Source organism: Urocitellus parryii, chromosome 6, assembly GCF_045843805.1.
Source record: "Urocitellus parryii isolate mUroPar1 chromosome 6, mUroPar1.hap1, whole genome shotgun sequence".
Classification (NCBI taxonomy): Eukaryota; Metazoa; Chordata; class Mammalia; order Rodentia; family Sciuridae; genus Urocitellus; species Urocitellus parryii.
Genome location: NC_135536.1, coordinates 176,958,089 through 176,974,496, shown reverse-complemented (window position 1 = coordinate 176,974,496; position 16,408 = coordinate 176,958,089). Strand labels below are relative to the sequence as shown.

Genomic DNA, 16,408 nt, shown 5'->3' with positions numbered 1-16,408 from the left:
CAAGGGTTGTGGGGATCACATCTGAAAAGAAATGTCCAGCCTGAAAGAGCAAGTGGCTGTTCCTACTCCTGCTCTTCCCATAATGCTACTTGTATGATCAGCAGGACTCTCATTTTGTCTTCTTTTTGTCTTAAAAACTGTGTGGTGACTACTTTCTGCCTCTTGCCAGGGTGAAGAAGGGGACCAGGCCATTACTGAGGCTCTTGCTGCCCCAAACCGGTTTGTGCTAAAGCCTCAAAGAGAGGGTGGAGGTAGGTGAATCCCCCTCTGCAGAGCTACTCAGTAAAAGGAGCTACCAAGTTGTCACTAGTGAATACTTCCATGGACATAGGTCAGGCATGGTGGATACAAGAGGAAGTGACATAGGTCCCACCAAGGACAGTGTCCCCCGAGACCCTGTAACCAAGTGCTGTGGAATACAGGGGAATTAACCAGCACTGGAGGGTTTGGGCAACTTTAGTATGAGGTGCCTCAGGCAGATGATAGAGTAGCAGGTAGTAGTGTGTTAGGTTCCACAAAATACATGTCTGTCTTCCTTCCTCATTTGAAACTCCTTGAGGGCAGGGATCATGTCTGCCTCATAGATCCAGAGATGATTTTTGACCTGTTGGAGTTTTCCAGGTAGAAAAGGGGGATGAGTGTTCTAAACAGAAGGAACAATCTCAAGCAAGAGCACTAGGCCATGAAAGCATGGTATGTTTTGAGGTTAATGAGAAACTGGTGAGGTTGGAGTAGCAGATGTTAGGAGGCATTATAAAGAGCACTGAATGTATGTTAGGAAATTGGATTTTATGATGGGAAGCCATTAGAGAGTTTTAAGCAGGAAGGGGACGTTTGATTGATTAAGGATCCCACTGGCTATCAGTGGTAAGAACTTGCAAAACGTACAGTGTTTTGGCCATTATAGATATCCTAGAATGAAGAGACTGGTGGCAGAGAGACCATAAAGAAAGCTGGTACAGTTGTCCAGAAGAGTGATGTAGAGGCCCAGACTAGGGCTATGACATCATGGAGCACAGACTGGAGAGACATGTCTGAGGTAGTGTCCGAGGTAAAGCAGAAGGAGGAGTTGAAATAGGACTCAGGGGATGCCTTTTGCCTAATTGGGAATTGGAAGTCTAAGAGGGGCATATTGAAGCAGAAATTGAGTTCTGTTTGGACATGCTGAGTTTGTTTTGGAGACCTGTGGGACATTTGTGTGATATCTAGAGCAAGAAGCTTAAGTTAAAGATACAGGAGTTAACAAATTATGGGGTATAGGTGGGATCTTGGAAATACAGAAGAGAACTCCCTGAAAAAAGGTATATGGAAGAGAGAATAAAGGTGTAGATAGATTCCTGAGGAACCCCAACATTTAAGAGGAGAAGGAACTGAGGCTGAGAAGAAGCATCCATAGACAGGAGAACCAGGCAGGATAGTGTGATGGTAGGTGTGTTCGCTTATGTAAGGGCTTTCCTGTTAGATTGACCTTGGATTGTTAGAAGCCATATGTACTCCAGCTTTACTGAGCTGGTGTCATGAACTAAGGCTGTTGAGTTGTTCACATGGCCCCAGAAGTGAAAAAGATAAGTAGAGGGTTCAAGGTAACTGACCAGTTTAATTGCAGGCAACAACTTGTATGGGGAGGAAATGGTGCAGGCCCTGGAGCAGCTAAAGGACCGCGAGGAGAGGGCCTCCTACATCCTCATGGAGAAGATTGAACCTGAGCCTTTTGCAAACTGCCTGCTACGGCCAGGCAGCCCTGTCAGAGTGGTCCAGTGCATCTCAGAGCTGGGCATCTTTGGAGTCTATGTCAGGTGAGCCAATAAGGGGAAGCTCCTTTCCTACCTCCCAGCAGGTAGTGGAAGGAGCTAGAAGAAACCCTGGACAGAGTCAGGAATCATGGGCTTCAGTCCCAGCTCTGCCAATCCCTAGCTTTTTTACTTATTTCCTTGTCTATGAAATGAGGCCAAGGACTCAAGACCTGTCCACCTCACAGAGCTCTCAAATGAAGCCCATATGAGAAGTATTTTGCTTCTCAACATATAAAGGAACTTCTCATATAATGGAAATTGCAGATGGTACCAAGACAATTGAGAATAGATCGTCTGACAGTCAGGAGTAGATTCTCCAGGGAGGAAGAGAGTTTGGATCCAGCTCAAAGTCCCCTGGGGATTCTGGAGAAAGATGAGAAAGGTCAGCTAGACATCATTCAGTGACTTTGAAGAGCTATATAGCCCCTGGATTTGGATTTGCACACAAAGAATCAGAAAGAGAGGAGGACTTGGGAATTTCTAAGTAACAAGTCCCTCATGCTACTTCCTACAAAATACTTCAAGGTTAGGGCAAAGAATACCAGATGCTCCCTGCCAAAACCTGCCCCTCCACAACCTCCCCTTCTAACCACTTTCAGCATCTCTGCCTGTCACTCCTACCACCCGACAGCCACCTGTCTCAGGACACGAATTGAGAATGTTGTTCTTGCTTTATTTACTCTTCAGGACCTACTTGCAAAGTAAGGGGTGTTATCCCAATTTTAAATTGAGGAAATTGATAGTTAGAAAGGCTAAGGAATTTGCTCAAAGGATACAAAGCTAGTAATTTCCAAGCTAGAATGCAAACCTAAATCTACTCTAAAATCCTAGCACTGTTTTGGATATAGTAGGTTACCCATGTACTGCTTAGCTGGGACCAGGAAAAGTCCTGGGTTTGGTGATATTGTATGTCTTCTGGCCCCATTTCTATAGGCAGGGAAAGACACTTGTGATGAACAAGCACGTGGGGCATCTACTTCGAACCAAAGCCATCGAGCATGCAGATGGGGGTGTGGCTGCAGGAGTAGCAGTCCTGGACAACCCATACCCTGTATGAGGGCACAGCCTGGACAGCCTGGACTTCACTCAAGAGATCTTCTATCCCACGTACTTGTCACTAATCTCCGAACCCTCCTACCTTAGGAGGGCCCTTCTCTCCCAAAGTTTTCTAAGGTCTAGTGTGAAGGATCTGAGGACCAGAAAGGCTGTGTTTCCATTAGATGAGATCTAGAAGCCCCCAAATCTTTGAGGTGTGGGAAGGGAGCTGCTCTGAGGTCAAGGTCCATAAATTCTGCCATACTCCTCTTGGCCCCTCATCAGCCTTTTCAGCAGCTTCCAGTGCCTGACTTGGGATAGGACTGAGTGATAGAAAGAGGAGAGATGGGGGCGGGGGTCATAGACTTTTTTCCATCACTGCCTTAAATAAAATTACATTACTGACTGTTGAATCGTTGTTTTGTATACAGAGGAAAGAGGAAAGTTATAATCTAGATCAGCCCACTTACGGTGGATTGGGGCAGGGAATGTGACTGGGCTGTAGTCAGGGTCTCCCTAGACCCAGACCATATAGATGGGATCCTGAAGTTCCAATCTTTAGTCACTCGCTAACATTTCCATAGGATCATAGGGAAAAGTGGGAGTCCCTGACAGAAGCCCAGGTGGGAAGGCAACCACAATGGGATATGAAAGTTGTGAAGTGGCTTCAGTCACTCTTGCTTAACTGAGGGGCTTGTCAGAGTTCTGTGAGTGAAGCCCTGCCTGCCTCTTCCCAAAAGTTTTAGAAGGAAGACACTGGGGTACTCCTAGGGAATATCGCTCCCCTTCCCACCTGCCACACAAATCAGAGCAGCTACATGTACAGCCTGAAAGATACTTAAGAAAACCAGTCACACCTTCTTGAGATCACAAACTTTATTCCTACAACCATGGAGCTTAAGCATCAACAGGGCAAGAGAAGAGAGTTCCATATGAGTGTATCTCTCATGGGCAGGCTCTGTTCATGGAAAGGTGGGTACAGGACAGGGAAGATAAGTTCCTCTGATCCTAGTAACAAAATACACCCACTCCTCCAAAGAAGCAGATGATTTGAAAAGCATCTAGAGACTGAACTGGCTTGCACAGTCTCTGGAGCAAAGAGGGAATTCAGACTCAGAACAGAAGCAGCAAAGTATTTAAAAAAATAATTATTATTCCTGGACTCACAAACTGTCATTCCTAAAGACAAGTGCGTATCCAAGGTAAGTACTGGTGCTTTCTGAGAAAGCTGACACAGGATTATAGGGTTGGCTCCCAGCTTCAGTCTAGGCCCTTATTTACCCTCTGAACTTAAGTTAGGGACATGGTCTTCAGGTCCCTGTACTGGGCATGGAGAGTTCTTTGGAGACTGGAGACATATTAGTCTGAGGCTGACTTGGGACTTTGTCCCTTTTGCCTGGCAGTCATAGGAAACTGTCTCCATATATGGACAAAGTGTGGGTCAAGATTGGCCCTCAGTACTCCTAGAAAGGGGACAGGGAGGATGGACAGAACTTTGAAGAGCCAAGCAGGAGAATCCTGGGTAAAGAGTCTTGTTCACTGGATGGTCAGGCAGCGGTGGCTAAAGAGGTGACTGATGACAGATGGGTCAGCCACTGTAGATGTGTCCCCCATGTCATGGTCATTCTGAGCAATCTTTCGAAGCACTCGCCTCATGATTTTTCCTGGGGGACCACAAGCCTCTGGTTACTAAGTGACAGCACTGACCCATCCAGCCCCACCAAAGGCTTTTATCCACATACCCCATACCACTGGGCCTCAGCCCATCCCAATCCTTGGAGGTATCTGAACATACCTGAGCGGGTTTTAGGCAAGCCAGGTGCATTCTGGATGTAGTCTGGTGTGGCAATCGGGCCAATCTTTTCTCTAACTGTAATCAACAAATCAAGTTTTTCTTCAGCACCTTTAGCCAGACTCTCAAAAGCCAAGGGAGGGATGGTTTAGTTCCCCAACTGTTTCCTCTTGAAGGCCCTGTCTACAGAGTCACCCTCAGGTTCTCTGCCTCTCCTATTATATCTTAACCCATGTTCATGGAACTCTGGCTATAGAATCAGCCTGCCAGAATTTAAATACACCTTTCAGGAAGGATAGTCTTGGGCAAGTGATTTAACTTCTCTGCACCTGAAGTTTCTTCATCTTTGAAACTAGAGTAACAATAGTATCTCTTTCATGGAGGTGATTATAGGGATTAAATGGGATCATGCATTTAAAGCACTAAGCCCAGTGGTGGCACAAAAAAAAAAGTATTAAATAATTGTTGGCTATTATTAACCTGTAGAAAGAATAGTGGAAACTAAGTAGGTAGAAATCATTTGGACCATGGGACCCCGTGAGCTCTATTCATGGTTTGGGGAATAGCTTGCTGCAGCCCCTCCCTAACAACATGCAGACCCTCTAGTCCTTGCCAAGGGGAGCTCCTTACTCTGCTTCTTGAGCTCCTCAGTGAGGGTGGGGCTGAAGCTGTGGCCATCACACAGGGTAACAAAGCAATAGAGGCATTCGCCCTTCACAGGATGAGGATGGCCCACCACAGCTGCCTCTGCCACAGCCTCGTGTTCCACAAGTGCTGACTCCACTTCTGCTGTACTCAGCAAGTGTCCTTGTCAAGAGAAAGGAAATGCCATGAGAGATTCCAGCCTTTGCCTCAGCCTTTGTTCCATTGGTACCTGCAGGGCAGACCCCAGTCTGCATGGGGAATGCCCTTCATCCAGTCCTCACGTGACATGTTTCCAGTTACCTCACCACCCCAGTCCCTCTTCTAGGCATATTCCAGTGCTGATCATTCTTCCAAAACCTGGACCCAGAACTGAATACCACACTCCACACATGTCTGGTCTGGCCAAATGACAATCCTGGGTCTCTATGAAGTTTTTAGCTGGGAATTGTCAGGGTAACAGAGCTAATGAAATAGTAGGGGGTCCTGGGCCCTCACCAGATACATTGAGCATGTCATCAATCCTGCCAGTGATCCAGTAATAGCCATCCTGGTCCCGCCGGCAGCCTGGGAAGAAATGCACAACACATAAATACCCCACAATAGAGCACATGATCCACATTACCAAACTGTCATACCCACTGCAGTAGATTTCTAGTAAGTCTTTCAGCTTCCAGCCTCCATGATGGTCCCATTGATCTCCATCTCCTAGTATTTAAAGCCCTGCAAATAGTTCTCTTTCTCACTCTGTAAGGTTAGTCTGTATAACCAACAGAATTTGGCAGAAATGATGGGATGTCATTTCTTTTTTTTTTTTCTTAACATTTATTTCTTAAGTTTTAGGTGGACACAATATCTTTACATTTATATGGTGCTGAGGATCGAACCCAGTGACTTGTGCATGCTAGGCGAGCATGCCACCACTGAGCCACAACCCCAGCCCAATAGGATGTCATTTCTGAGATTAGATTACAGAAGATACATTGGCTTCCACTTTGGATGTATTCTCTCAGATCTTGTACTCTAGGGAAAGCCAGCTGCCACGTTGTAAGTAGCCCTACAGAGATGGTAAGAAACTGAGTATTTCTGCCAGCAGCCACATGATTGAGTAAGAAAGTGGGTCCTCTAGGCTCAGTCATACCTTTAGATAACTACAGCCTCTACCAACAGTTTGATTGCAATCCTTTAGGGACACTTGACAAAGAACCACCCATCTAAGCTGTTCACTGATCCTGATAACTTAGAAACTGTGTGAGATAATATAATACTTGTTGTTTTGAGTTACCATCTTTGAGGGTAATTTATTCCATGGCAGTAAATAACTAATATAGCCATCTCAAGTCGCTGTAACTCAGGTAGTTGTTTTCTAAACAGTAAAGTAGTTCTTATCACTCCCCTTCTTAAAACATGTAAATGTCTCTCATTGTACTTTGAATAAAATCTAAACTGCTCATTGTGGCCCACAAGACCCTATATTATTTACTCTCCAGCTTCAGGTGATATTCTTCCCTGTGCTTACTACACTCTAGCCATACAGGCTTCAGTCCATTCCTCATTCATTTCAAGCTGTGTTGGAACTGGGGGTGTAGCTTAATGGTAGAGCACTTGCCTAGCATGCATAAGGCCCTGAGTTACATACCCAGCACTGCAACAAACAACAACAACAACAAAAAAAGACAAAAACACCACTTGTGTCCTACTGAAAACAATACTCTTAGTCTAGATTTCCCTGTATCTGGTTCTTTTTCACCCCTCAAGTCTCTGCTCAAATGTCAGTTCAGAAAAGCTGCCTCTGACCACTCTCTACTCTGTGTTGAGTAGCTGTCCCTGAAGACACTCTTTATCACATTATTTTCATCATATCACTTACCTCTACCTAAGATAAGTTTATTGTTTGCTGGATTTATTGTCTGTCTCTAACTAAAATGAAATCCCATGATAAAAGATACCTTGACTATTATTCATGGTAGTATACCTTGTGCTTATTAGATCAGTGGTTGGGCATAGTAGGTTCTCAGTAAATACGTATAGATGAATGGACTTGGCGGACAAACAGGCTCCAAACATGGAGACACACATGACATAGTAACAAACATTGCTACATGCTCCATCTCTGTCAACACAGGATCAAGAAACAAGAAAACTCTTAGACATTTAACATTAGATGGCATCATCTTGAGACCTTTCCTGCAATATTCATTCCTGTTCTTAAAGTTTTCTCTGTTGCTCTGCCTGTTTACTAGACAGTGATATTTAGGACATGTTCCTTTCTGTTCTCTACCCTTAACCAACTCTTTTGAAAATGGAAGGTGAAGGTACATCTTAATGGGAGGTGCAGGGAGAGGCTAGCCAAGGCTCACCATCTCCTGTGACGTAGTACCCAGGGAACTTCTTAAAGTAGGTGGTCTCAAAGCGTGTGTGGTTCCCATAAACCGTGCGCATTATCCCTGGCCAGGGCTGCTTAAACACCTGTGGAGGGAGGAAGGCACAGTGATCACAACTGCTAGGCTGTCTCAGAGGAAGATAATCATTGCTTTGCTAAATATGGGGGGGAATATCCTAAAGTCCATTCCTGGGAAGTAAGACAAACTATAAGCTTTGGAGATGAATGATCCTGGCTTGGAATCCCAATTCTACAACTTACTAGCTAGCTATGTGATCTCAGGAAAGTAACTTTGCTTCTCTTAGAATCTTCATTTGTAAACCTGAGAAAATAATTTCAATCTTCTTAAGTTATTTTGAGGATTAAATTAATAGTATGTAGAAACTACTTAGCACAGTATTCTGTTAATTATAAGCTTTTAGTAAATTTTAAGTCCAGCTTAAAGCAAATGAAAACAGTCATATAAAAAATGGGACTCAAACCAGGTGTGGTGGCACATGACTAAAATCCCTGGTATTCAGGAGACTAAGGCATTAAAAGTTTGGGGATAGCCTAGGCAATTTAGCAAGATCTTATCAAAAACTAATGACTAGGGCTATAGCTCAGTGGTAGAATGCCCCTGAGTTTAATCTCCAGTTCCACACCAAAAACAAAACAAAAAAAATGGGTCCCACACATGAGTTAATAATAATGTTCTGTGGTAGCAGATTCATGGGAACAGATGGAATTATAGGCTGAGTCAAAAGGCCTAGATTCAAGTCCTGCTCCTGTTACTAACTGTTCTTAGAAAAATGAAATTGGGTAGGGTCTGGAAGACATGGCTGATAAGATCCCTATTAAGTACTTACACAAACATCATAATAGCATTTATTGAGCACTAACTTCTAGGTTTTGTGCTAATCACTTTCCATGGATTATCTAATTGAAAAAACAGCCACAGGAGACAAAAGTAATATTAAAACCCAACTTTCCAAATAAGGAAAGTTAGGTTCAAAGGTATTAGGTAACTTCTCTGAGGTCATAGAAGAGGCAGAGCCAGGATTTGAACCCAGACAGGCTGACTCAAGAGCCTACATGATTATCCACTATGTTATTAAGCCTCCTGTCTCAAGAATGTTTGTCAAAGGAAGAATTAGGACTGTCTTCCATACCCCAAAAAATATCATTGGGGTGGGGGGCTAGGGCTATGGCTCAGTGGTAGAGCGCTTGAAAAAAAAAAACAGCATGTGTGAGGCACTGGGTTCAATTCTCAGTACCATGAATAAATAAATGAATAAAATAAAGGTCCATCAACATCTAAAAAAATTTTTTTAAAAGTTTCATAGGGAGGGCTGGGGATGTGGCTCAAGCGGTACCGCGCTTGCCTGGCATGCGTGCGGCCCGGGTTCGATCCTCAGCATCACATACAAACAAAGATGTTGTGTCCGCCAAAAACTAAAAAATAAAAATACTAAAAATTCTCTCTCTCTCTCTCTCTCTCTCTCTCTCTCTTAAAAAAAAAGTTTCATAGGGAAGCAGAATCTTAAAAGGCCCATAAGAACCTTGTGCACCAAAAGGCAGAGATGCAGACAAAGTATCTAGAAGAATTCCTCCTAAAGTCTTTCAATAGAGGACAAACCACCAACTGTGGAGCTTCAGTTCTAAGCAGCTACCAAGAAAGATCAGGTTATTAACTCTGAAGTAAAGTAGCTGTGGTAGATCCTTTTCCTTCTTCAAAGGACCCCCCCTCCATCAAAAAAGGGGGGGGCAGGGCCTTACCAGATAACCTTCAGCTTCACCTTCTAACTCTTCCCCAGATTCATTCAGGATTGCAGGAGCTACGCCAAAGAAAGGGAAGGACTAAAAGCAAATAGGAGACAGAATCCAAGAAAAGGAATGAGACAATTCTGACTCAACTCCAAAGGAGCCCCAGCGCCCCAAATTCCTCATACATATGGGTCCATTCTCTAGTAGACCAAATACGCTACAACCCTATCCCTGCCAAGCCCAGGACCAACAGGGGAAATTCACTCACAGCAGAACCAGGTTTCAGGGGTGTGGCACCAGGGAGGGGGGTCAGCATGTGGCCACCCTGTGGAAATCAGAGATCAGGGGTTTGAGTCAGTTTTCCAACATTGTCCCTGAGCCCATCCTTCTGAACCCCTCACTCACTGTCTCTGTTTGCCAGAAGGTGTCCACGATGGGGCAGCGCCGGGCACCTACCACCCGGTGGTACCACAGCCAGGCCTCAGGGTTGATAGGTTCACCCACTGTCCCTAGCACCTGCAAGGATGCCCGGCTATGCCTTGGGCAGGGAATGGGAGAGAGGAAATTTCTGAGTACCACTGGGAGCCAGGGTACACATGTCCTGGTCCTTCTCTTACTTTCTCCCCTATTCACGTCAGGGAATTGGAACAATGGGGAAAAAACTATGTACAAAGGGCAACACCCAGCTCTGAAGGATTTCTATCTATAGGACACCAACTGGGAAGGGGGTGTCTCACTTGATGACAGGTTCATCTCCAAACTTCATGAGCAGACGAATGGCTGTCGGTGCTGTGTAGAACTTGGTCACCTTGTATTTGTCCACGATGCTCCATAGGCGACTCACATCTGGGTATGTGGGGATCCCTTCAAACTGACCCCAATGAAAGCAGCAGATCATTCCTGGTCCTTCCCAAGAGTCTTACCATTCCCTTAGTTTCAGTATTTTGCCCTATCTGACCAACCAAGTAGAGAACTTCCTAGTCACCACACACAACCCCTCAAGGACTCCTGTTTTTCCAGGAAACAAGTCCACTGCCTCTAGTCTAAGTGTCTTGGGAAGCAGTCACCCAGGATAATCTTGTCCATCCCCAAGCCTAGGCCAGGTGGCCATGAGTTCCAGTTCCCTTCTCACCAAAACACTGGTGGCACCATTTGCCAGTGGCCCATAGGTGACATAGGAATGGCCAGTGATCCAGCCAATGTCTGCTGTGCACCAAAACACATCCTCTGCGTGGAAGTCAAACACATACTTGAAGGTTGTAGCCACATAAAGCATGTAACCGCCAATTGTGTGCACCACACCCTGTAGAAGGAATAGTGCTTCCGGTTGGGCTCTTATACCCAACTCCACTGACCAAAAAATGGAGGCTAGGCAGAGCTGGAGCAGACCCTTCTCAGGGATCCTGACCCTGTCAGCATCCCTTTCACAAAACCTGTCTCTCTTCCATCTCCTTTCTCCATGTTCCCATCTTATCTCCTTTATCACATACCTAATATCACACATGCATAGCATCCCATCATTCCAACCTACACACTCAAATTCTATGTATTTATTTGTTTGTTTGGTTTTGGTACTGGAGACTGGATCCCTGGATGTTCTATCACTGAGCTACATCCCCAGTCCTTTTTATTTTTTGAGACAAGGTCTCACTAAATTGCCCAGGCTGGTCAAGACTTGCAATCCTCCTGCCTCAACCTCCTGAGTTACTGGGATTACAGATTTGCACCATGGTGCCCAGCAACCTCAGAGTATATTTCTAAGTCACCCACATTACTCACACACACACACATGAACACTCCTAGCACTTGCATCTGTGTATTTGCACCCACACACTCAATTCCACATTGTCAGAGTGACTGGAATAAACAGTCACCCTTACCCCCTCCCTAACCTATCCATAGAAAAGAGATGCCAAAATTGTGTTTTTAAAGACCCATTGAGGGATATTCCAAATGATGGAGAGAACTTAGGGGGTAGGGTAGGTGGGAAAGCAGAGTGACATAGCTTTCAAGTCTTTCAGATCAATTAAAGAGTCAGTTTTCTTAAGTCCTTCCAGCTCTCACACTGTGCTCTAGCAGAGGATGTCAACAGTGAGTCATGAAGAAGTAACTGAATGATTCCTGTGCCCATCCTTGACATTGACACTCTCTTTCCTCCAAACCATGAGGGAATGGGCAAGTAGTATCCATGTCAGTCACACAGACTGATCCTTTCGCCATTTTCTGGGCCCCCATCTGACCTATCTTACCCTGGGCTTCACCTTCTAGTAACTGAGAATTTATGTCTTAATTTGATTTAGAAAAGGTAACGTAACATTTTTGAAACTCAGAGTTGTAGAATAAAATTCCTGTTGTTACATGCTTTCCCAGAAACCCACTTTTTACTCTTACATAGTAGAGGCAACCACACATACACACTTGCCTTGGGTTTGCCTGTGGAACCACTGGTATATAGGATGAAGAGTGGGTCCTCAGCATCACACCACTCAGGCTCAAACTCATCCCCTGCCTCTTGCATGAGTTCATGCCACCACAAATCAACCCCTTGATTCCAGGAGATCTGCAGAGACAGGAAGACAGGAATGGGCAGGGAAGGACGGTGAGCAACTCAAGATGGGAGCAGGAGACAGCCCTACCTGGCACCTGGAGGGATGGGGTGGGAATAGTAGATGAAGGTACAGGAAGGGAAGGAGGGCCCTGCAAGGATAGAATGGGCAAAACAAAAAGAACCACAGGTTTCCTGGGTTCTTCAAGCACCCTGACATCCTTCCTCCACCCCTACCCACCTCTTCCCTCACCAAGCCTCAGGCTGAGGAGGATCCCTTGGTTGGTTACTTCCCATCCTTCAATTCTCAGCTGAATGTCACCTTCTTAGCTTTTACCTAAACAAGTATCTGATAGATTCCCATCCCATCCCTGCTATTTTTATTAATCACATCATATTTCTTTCTCGAATAACATATATTTCTAGTGATCTTCTTTGTTTACTTGATTATTGTCTCCCTTGACTAGATTCCAGTGACCTCTAGGATGACAGTGGCATGTCGCCCTTTTGTCACCCCTAGGTCCCCAACACTTAGTAAAGTGCCTGACACTCAAAAGACATTCAGTAAAATTTTTGTTGGATGAATGACTAGCACACACAGCCTGCATACACACATGTACTATGGGACTAGGGCTCATCAGCAGGGATACAGACACCACACAATTTAGAAATGCAAAATCAGTCAGAGTCTGCAAGTGAGGTGGGCACTTGACCCTGTTAGTAGTAAAGAAATCAACATATCTTGGTCCAAGCACTTTTTCCTTGTATATCCACAGCATATCCACATTAGGGGGTTCTCTCTTGCCTTTACAGCACTGATACCAGGTTTTTTTCCCATAGCAATTTCTGCTTGAGGAGACAGGTTCCATTCAGCAGGAAGCCTTGCTTCAGGAAGGTGGAGAAGGACCAAAGTGGATTCTTCCCAGGAGAGGAACATCCCCCTTTTACTTGATTGACATTGATAATGTCTTCTGGATCTGTCATCCTGAAAATTCTCTCAAGTCTGAGACTATTGTCCTTTCCTAGCTACAAAACCTTTTTGCAACATCTTTTTTTTTTTTGTGTGTGTGTGTGGGGGTGGCATTGCTGGGTATAGAACCCAGAGTAGGCAAGTATCCTACCACCACTGAGCTACATGCCAAACCCTATATCACTTTTGTGTGTATGTGTGCATGCGTGGGGTATTGAGTATTAAACCCATAGGTGCTTTACCACTGAGCCACATTCCCCAGCCCTTTTTATTTTTTATTTCAAAAGAGGGTTTCACTAAGTTGCTGAAATTGTCCATGAACTTTCAATCTTTCTTCAGCCTTCTGAATTGCTGGGATTACAAGCGTGTGCCATGATGCTGAGATGTATCACCTCTTTGAACACCAGTTTATTTATTTATTTTACATATTTATTTTTTAGTTTTAGGTGGACACAATATCTTTATTTTATTTTTATTTGGTGCTGAGGATTGAACCCAGTGCCTCATGCATGCTAGGAGAGCACTCTACCACTGAGCCATAACCTCAGCCCCTAGTTTTTTAAATCTACTCTTTGCTAGGTAAAATTGGAGTCCCTGGATATATAAAAAAAATTATACTGGATTTTAATCACACTTCTGGTACTTCCTAGCTATGTGCTCTTGAGCAAGTCAGTCTACTTCAAGTTTCTCCTTTTTAAATGAGAATAGTCATTTTGGCTTTATAATCTCAAGAAGACTTTGAAAACAGAAGAAGAGGATATTATTTAATAAACATCAAGCTTTGGATTGTTCTGGGGAAAGACTAGTGAATGTCAGGAGGGATAGAGGTTAAGTTCAATGACCACTGGAAGATATACTTACAGGTGTGATGATATGAGAACTGTTTGGGATTTGCTTTAGATGTCTCAAAGCCCTTTTATATTCATTGGATTTCTTTTTAAGTACTTGAGATTGAACCCAGGGCCTCATGCTTGCAGTGTTCTACCACTGAGCTACACCTCCAGCATTTTAAAAAAATTTATTTGTAACAGGCAGGCCCTTGCTAAGTTGCCCATGCTGGCTTCAAACTTATGATCTTCCTGCTTCAGCCTCCTAAGTAGTGGGATTACATGTGTGTACCCCCCTGGCTTCATTAGATTATTGAATGTTTGATGGTCCTGGATGACAAGAAGTCATGTCAATGTTAAAGAAATGCTCTTACCTGTTAAATTTATTATGTGTATATTTGGTTTAAGAAAAAAATCTCAAAGCAGCAGGGTATAATGGTACATACCTTTACAACTTGGGAGGTGGAGGCCAGAGGATCACAAGTTTGAGGCCAGTCTCAGCAATTCAGTGTCTTGAATTTAAAAGTAAAAAAAGCCTGGGGATAGAGCTAAGTGGTAAAGTGCCCCTGGGTTCAAGTCCAAGTACAAAAAAAAAAATCCTGAAGTATTAGCCACATACTTTGATAAATTAGAAAATAACTCTCCATCTACTCCTCTTTCTGTACTACCTGCCCCTTACTCTAGAGAATTTGAAGTTCTAGCATATGAACATCATAAGAAGGACAATCCCAGTCCATGTGAGGGTGGCATTAAAAATTTTTAAAAAGGAAAAGAAAGAAAAGAGAGAAGCTGCCTCAGCTATAAAACAAGAATATTTTTGGTGGAAGATCTCTAATTAATGAATTTGTATATATTGTCATATAATCTTCCTTTTCTTTTTTTTGGACTGGGGATTGAGCCCAGGTGTGCTTAACCACTGAACAACATCCCCAGACCTGCTTATTTTTTAATTTAGAGACAGGGTCTCACTGAGTTGCTTACAGCCTCGTTAAGTTGCTGAGGCTGGCTTTGAACTTGAAATCCTCCTGCCTCAGCCTCCTGAGCTGCTGGGATTACAGGTGTGCACCACTGCACTCGACCCAAATCTCTTGAGGTGAGGGTGTTAATGTATTTAAGCAGAACTATGTCAATATTGACCGCTGGTCTATCGAACTGTGAATTGTCATAAGGTAAGAAATGGTCAACATTGTGGTTCTGCAATGAAGGTATTCTTATAATTGTGTACAATGATTCCTTTGTGTGTGTATAAGTATATAGGGAGGAGTGGAGGAGGTGGGGTACTCCAGGCATGGAGTCAATAACGAGCACCAGGAAGCAGGATGAGATCAATTAGTGAAGTAAACTTTGCTTGTAAATTGAGTGTGGGCCTCATAGGCCTATGACTTCCATCCAGGAAATGGTTTGAATTTTCTAAAGTAAAAACTGGGGAGTTGGCCTTTGTCCTTTGACTAGGATAGCTTCAGGGAGGGGAGCTGCCAGATATGGAAGACAAATATAAGGAAGTCCATTGGTGATATGGTTGGGGAGGGTACCTGCAAACTGTGCCACACCTTCTGTTGAAGATTGCTTAAGGATGAAGGGGTCTGGAACTCTGCCAAGATTTTTACAGCTTTTACTGCCACTTTCAGGCCAACAAACCTAGATTTTTTAAATCTATTTTTATGCTCTTTGGTCTTCATCACCAAGAAGTAAAAATCCAGGAGCCTGCAGTTTGAGGCAGAATTACTAGAGTTTATTATTATTATTATTATTATTATTCCTTTTAGAAATGCCAGTCTGGGAGCTGGGGTTGTGGCTCAGTGGTAGAGCGCTTCCCTTGTATACGTGAGGCACTAGGTTTGACTCTCAGCACCATATAAGAAAATAAGTAAATAAAATAAAATGTTATTTACTTGTTTACAAATAAAATTGTGTCCATCTACAACTAAAAATATACTTTAAAAAAATGCCAGTCTGTCTGCTGTGTTAAGGGAAATCAGTAACAGCTAACATTTATTAAGTAGTTAACACATTAAGCACCTTACATATATTGACAAAACCCCAGAGAAAGGTACAATTATAATCCTTATTTTGCAGCTGGAGAAACTGAAGCAAGAGATCTTAGCAACTGGTCCAAACTTATACAGTAGCAGAGCCAGAATCTGAACCCAATTTGAACCCAAGTCTGGCTCCAGAGCTTATCCTCTAAACTCCCAAGTTTGTTATCCCTTTCAAAAGAAGGATTTGGGTCCCTTGCTTGAGTTTTAAAAGGAAAAGAGTGTTTCCTAAGAATCAGATCTGTCTCTATCATACTAGTGAGAATAGAGAAGAGGGGCTTATATATCTACCATTAGCATAAGAGATTAATCATAGCGGACTTAGAGTAAGGTAACCTGTGAAGATAGTAAAACTCTTGTAGGAACAGTGAGCTTTTTTTTTAGTAAAGACAGACATTTCCTCCCTCCCTCCCTCCCTCCTTCCCTCCCTCCCTCCTTCCTTCCCTCCCTTCCTTCCAGTGGTGATTAAACTTGGGGCCTTCAGCATACTAAGCAAGTACACTACTATTTCTGGGTTACAACCCCAACCCAGGAGATATTTGCTTTTAAACATGTATTATCATCTCTCTATTATTAATAAGGAAAATGAAACCCAGAGGGGAGGGAAGATTTATTCAATCAAGGTGTATAGCTAAAACT

The 16,408-nt window shown here is 43.7% G+C and overlaps 2 protein-coding genes across 7 annotated transcripts in view; one reads left to right on the top strand and one right to left on the bottom strand.

Annotated features, from left to right (window-relative positions):
• The window catches only part of Gss (glutathione synthetase), a 28,320-nt gene extending 25,092 nt beyond the window's left edge, over window positions 1-3,228 (top strand). For all 4 annotated transcript variants that reach the window (XM_026383298.2, XM_026383299.2, XM_026383300.2 and 1 more), the window contains 3 exons: window positions 170-251; window positions 1,607-1,796; window positions 2,727-3,228. In XM_026383298.2, coding sequence (XP_026239083.1) covers window positions 170-251; window positions 1,607-1,796; window positions 2,727-2,850 — 396 coding nt within the window. In that variant the 3' untranslated portion in view covers window positions 2,851-3,228. The remainder of the gene's footprint in view (window positions 1-169; window positions 252-1,606; window positions 1,797-2,726) is intronic.
• A 458-nt stretch (window positions 3,229-3,686) lies between these two features.
• Window positions 3,687-16,408, bottom strand: part of Acss2 (acyl-CoA synthetase short chain family member 2) — a 48,626-nt gene continuing 35,904 nt past the window's right edge. For 2 of the 3 annotated variants that reach the window (XM_026383210.2, XM_026383211.2), the window contains 11 exons: window positions 11,814-11,951; window positions 10,524-10,694; window positions 10,129-10,262; window positions 9,797-9,929; window positions 9,660-9,716; window positions 9,404-9,484; window positions 7,623-7,731; window positions 5,761-5,829; window positions 5,251-5,427; window positions 4,624-4,698; window positions 3,687-4,492 (listed from right to left, as the gene is read on the bottom strand). In XM_026383210.2, the coding sequence (XP_026238995.2) occupies window positions 4,365-4,492; window positions 4,624-4,698; window positions 5,251-5,427; window positions 5,761-5,829; window positions 7,623-7,731; window positions 9,404-9,484; window positions 9,660-9,716; window positions 9,797-9,929; window positions 10,129-10,262; window positions 10,524-10,694; window positions 11,814-11,951 (1,272 nt within the window). In that variant the 3' untranslated portion in view covers window positions 3,687-4,364. The remainder of the gene's footprint in view (window positions 4,493-4,623; window positions 4,699-5,250; window positions 5,428-5,760; window positions 5,830-7,622; window positions 7,732-9,403; window positions 9,485-9,659; window positions 9,717-9,796; window positions 9,930-10,128; window positions 10,263-10,523; window positions 10,695-11,813; window positions 11,952-16,408) is intronic. The other variant, XM_026383213.2, reaches the window with a different exon arrangement.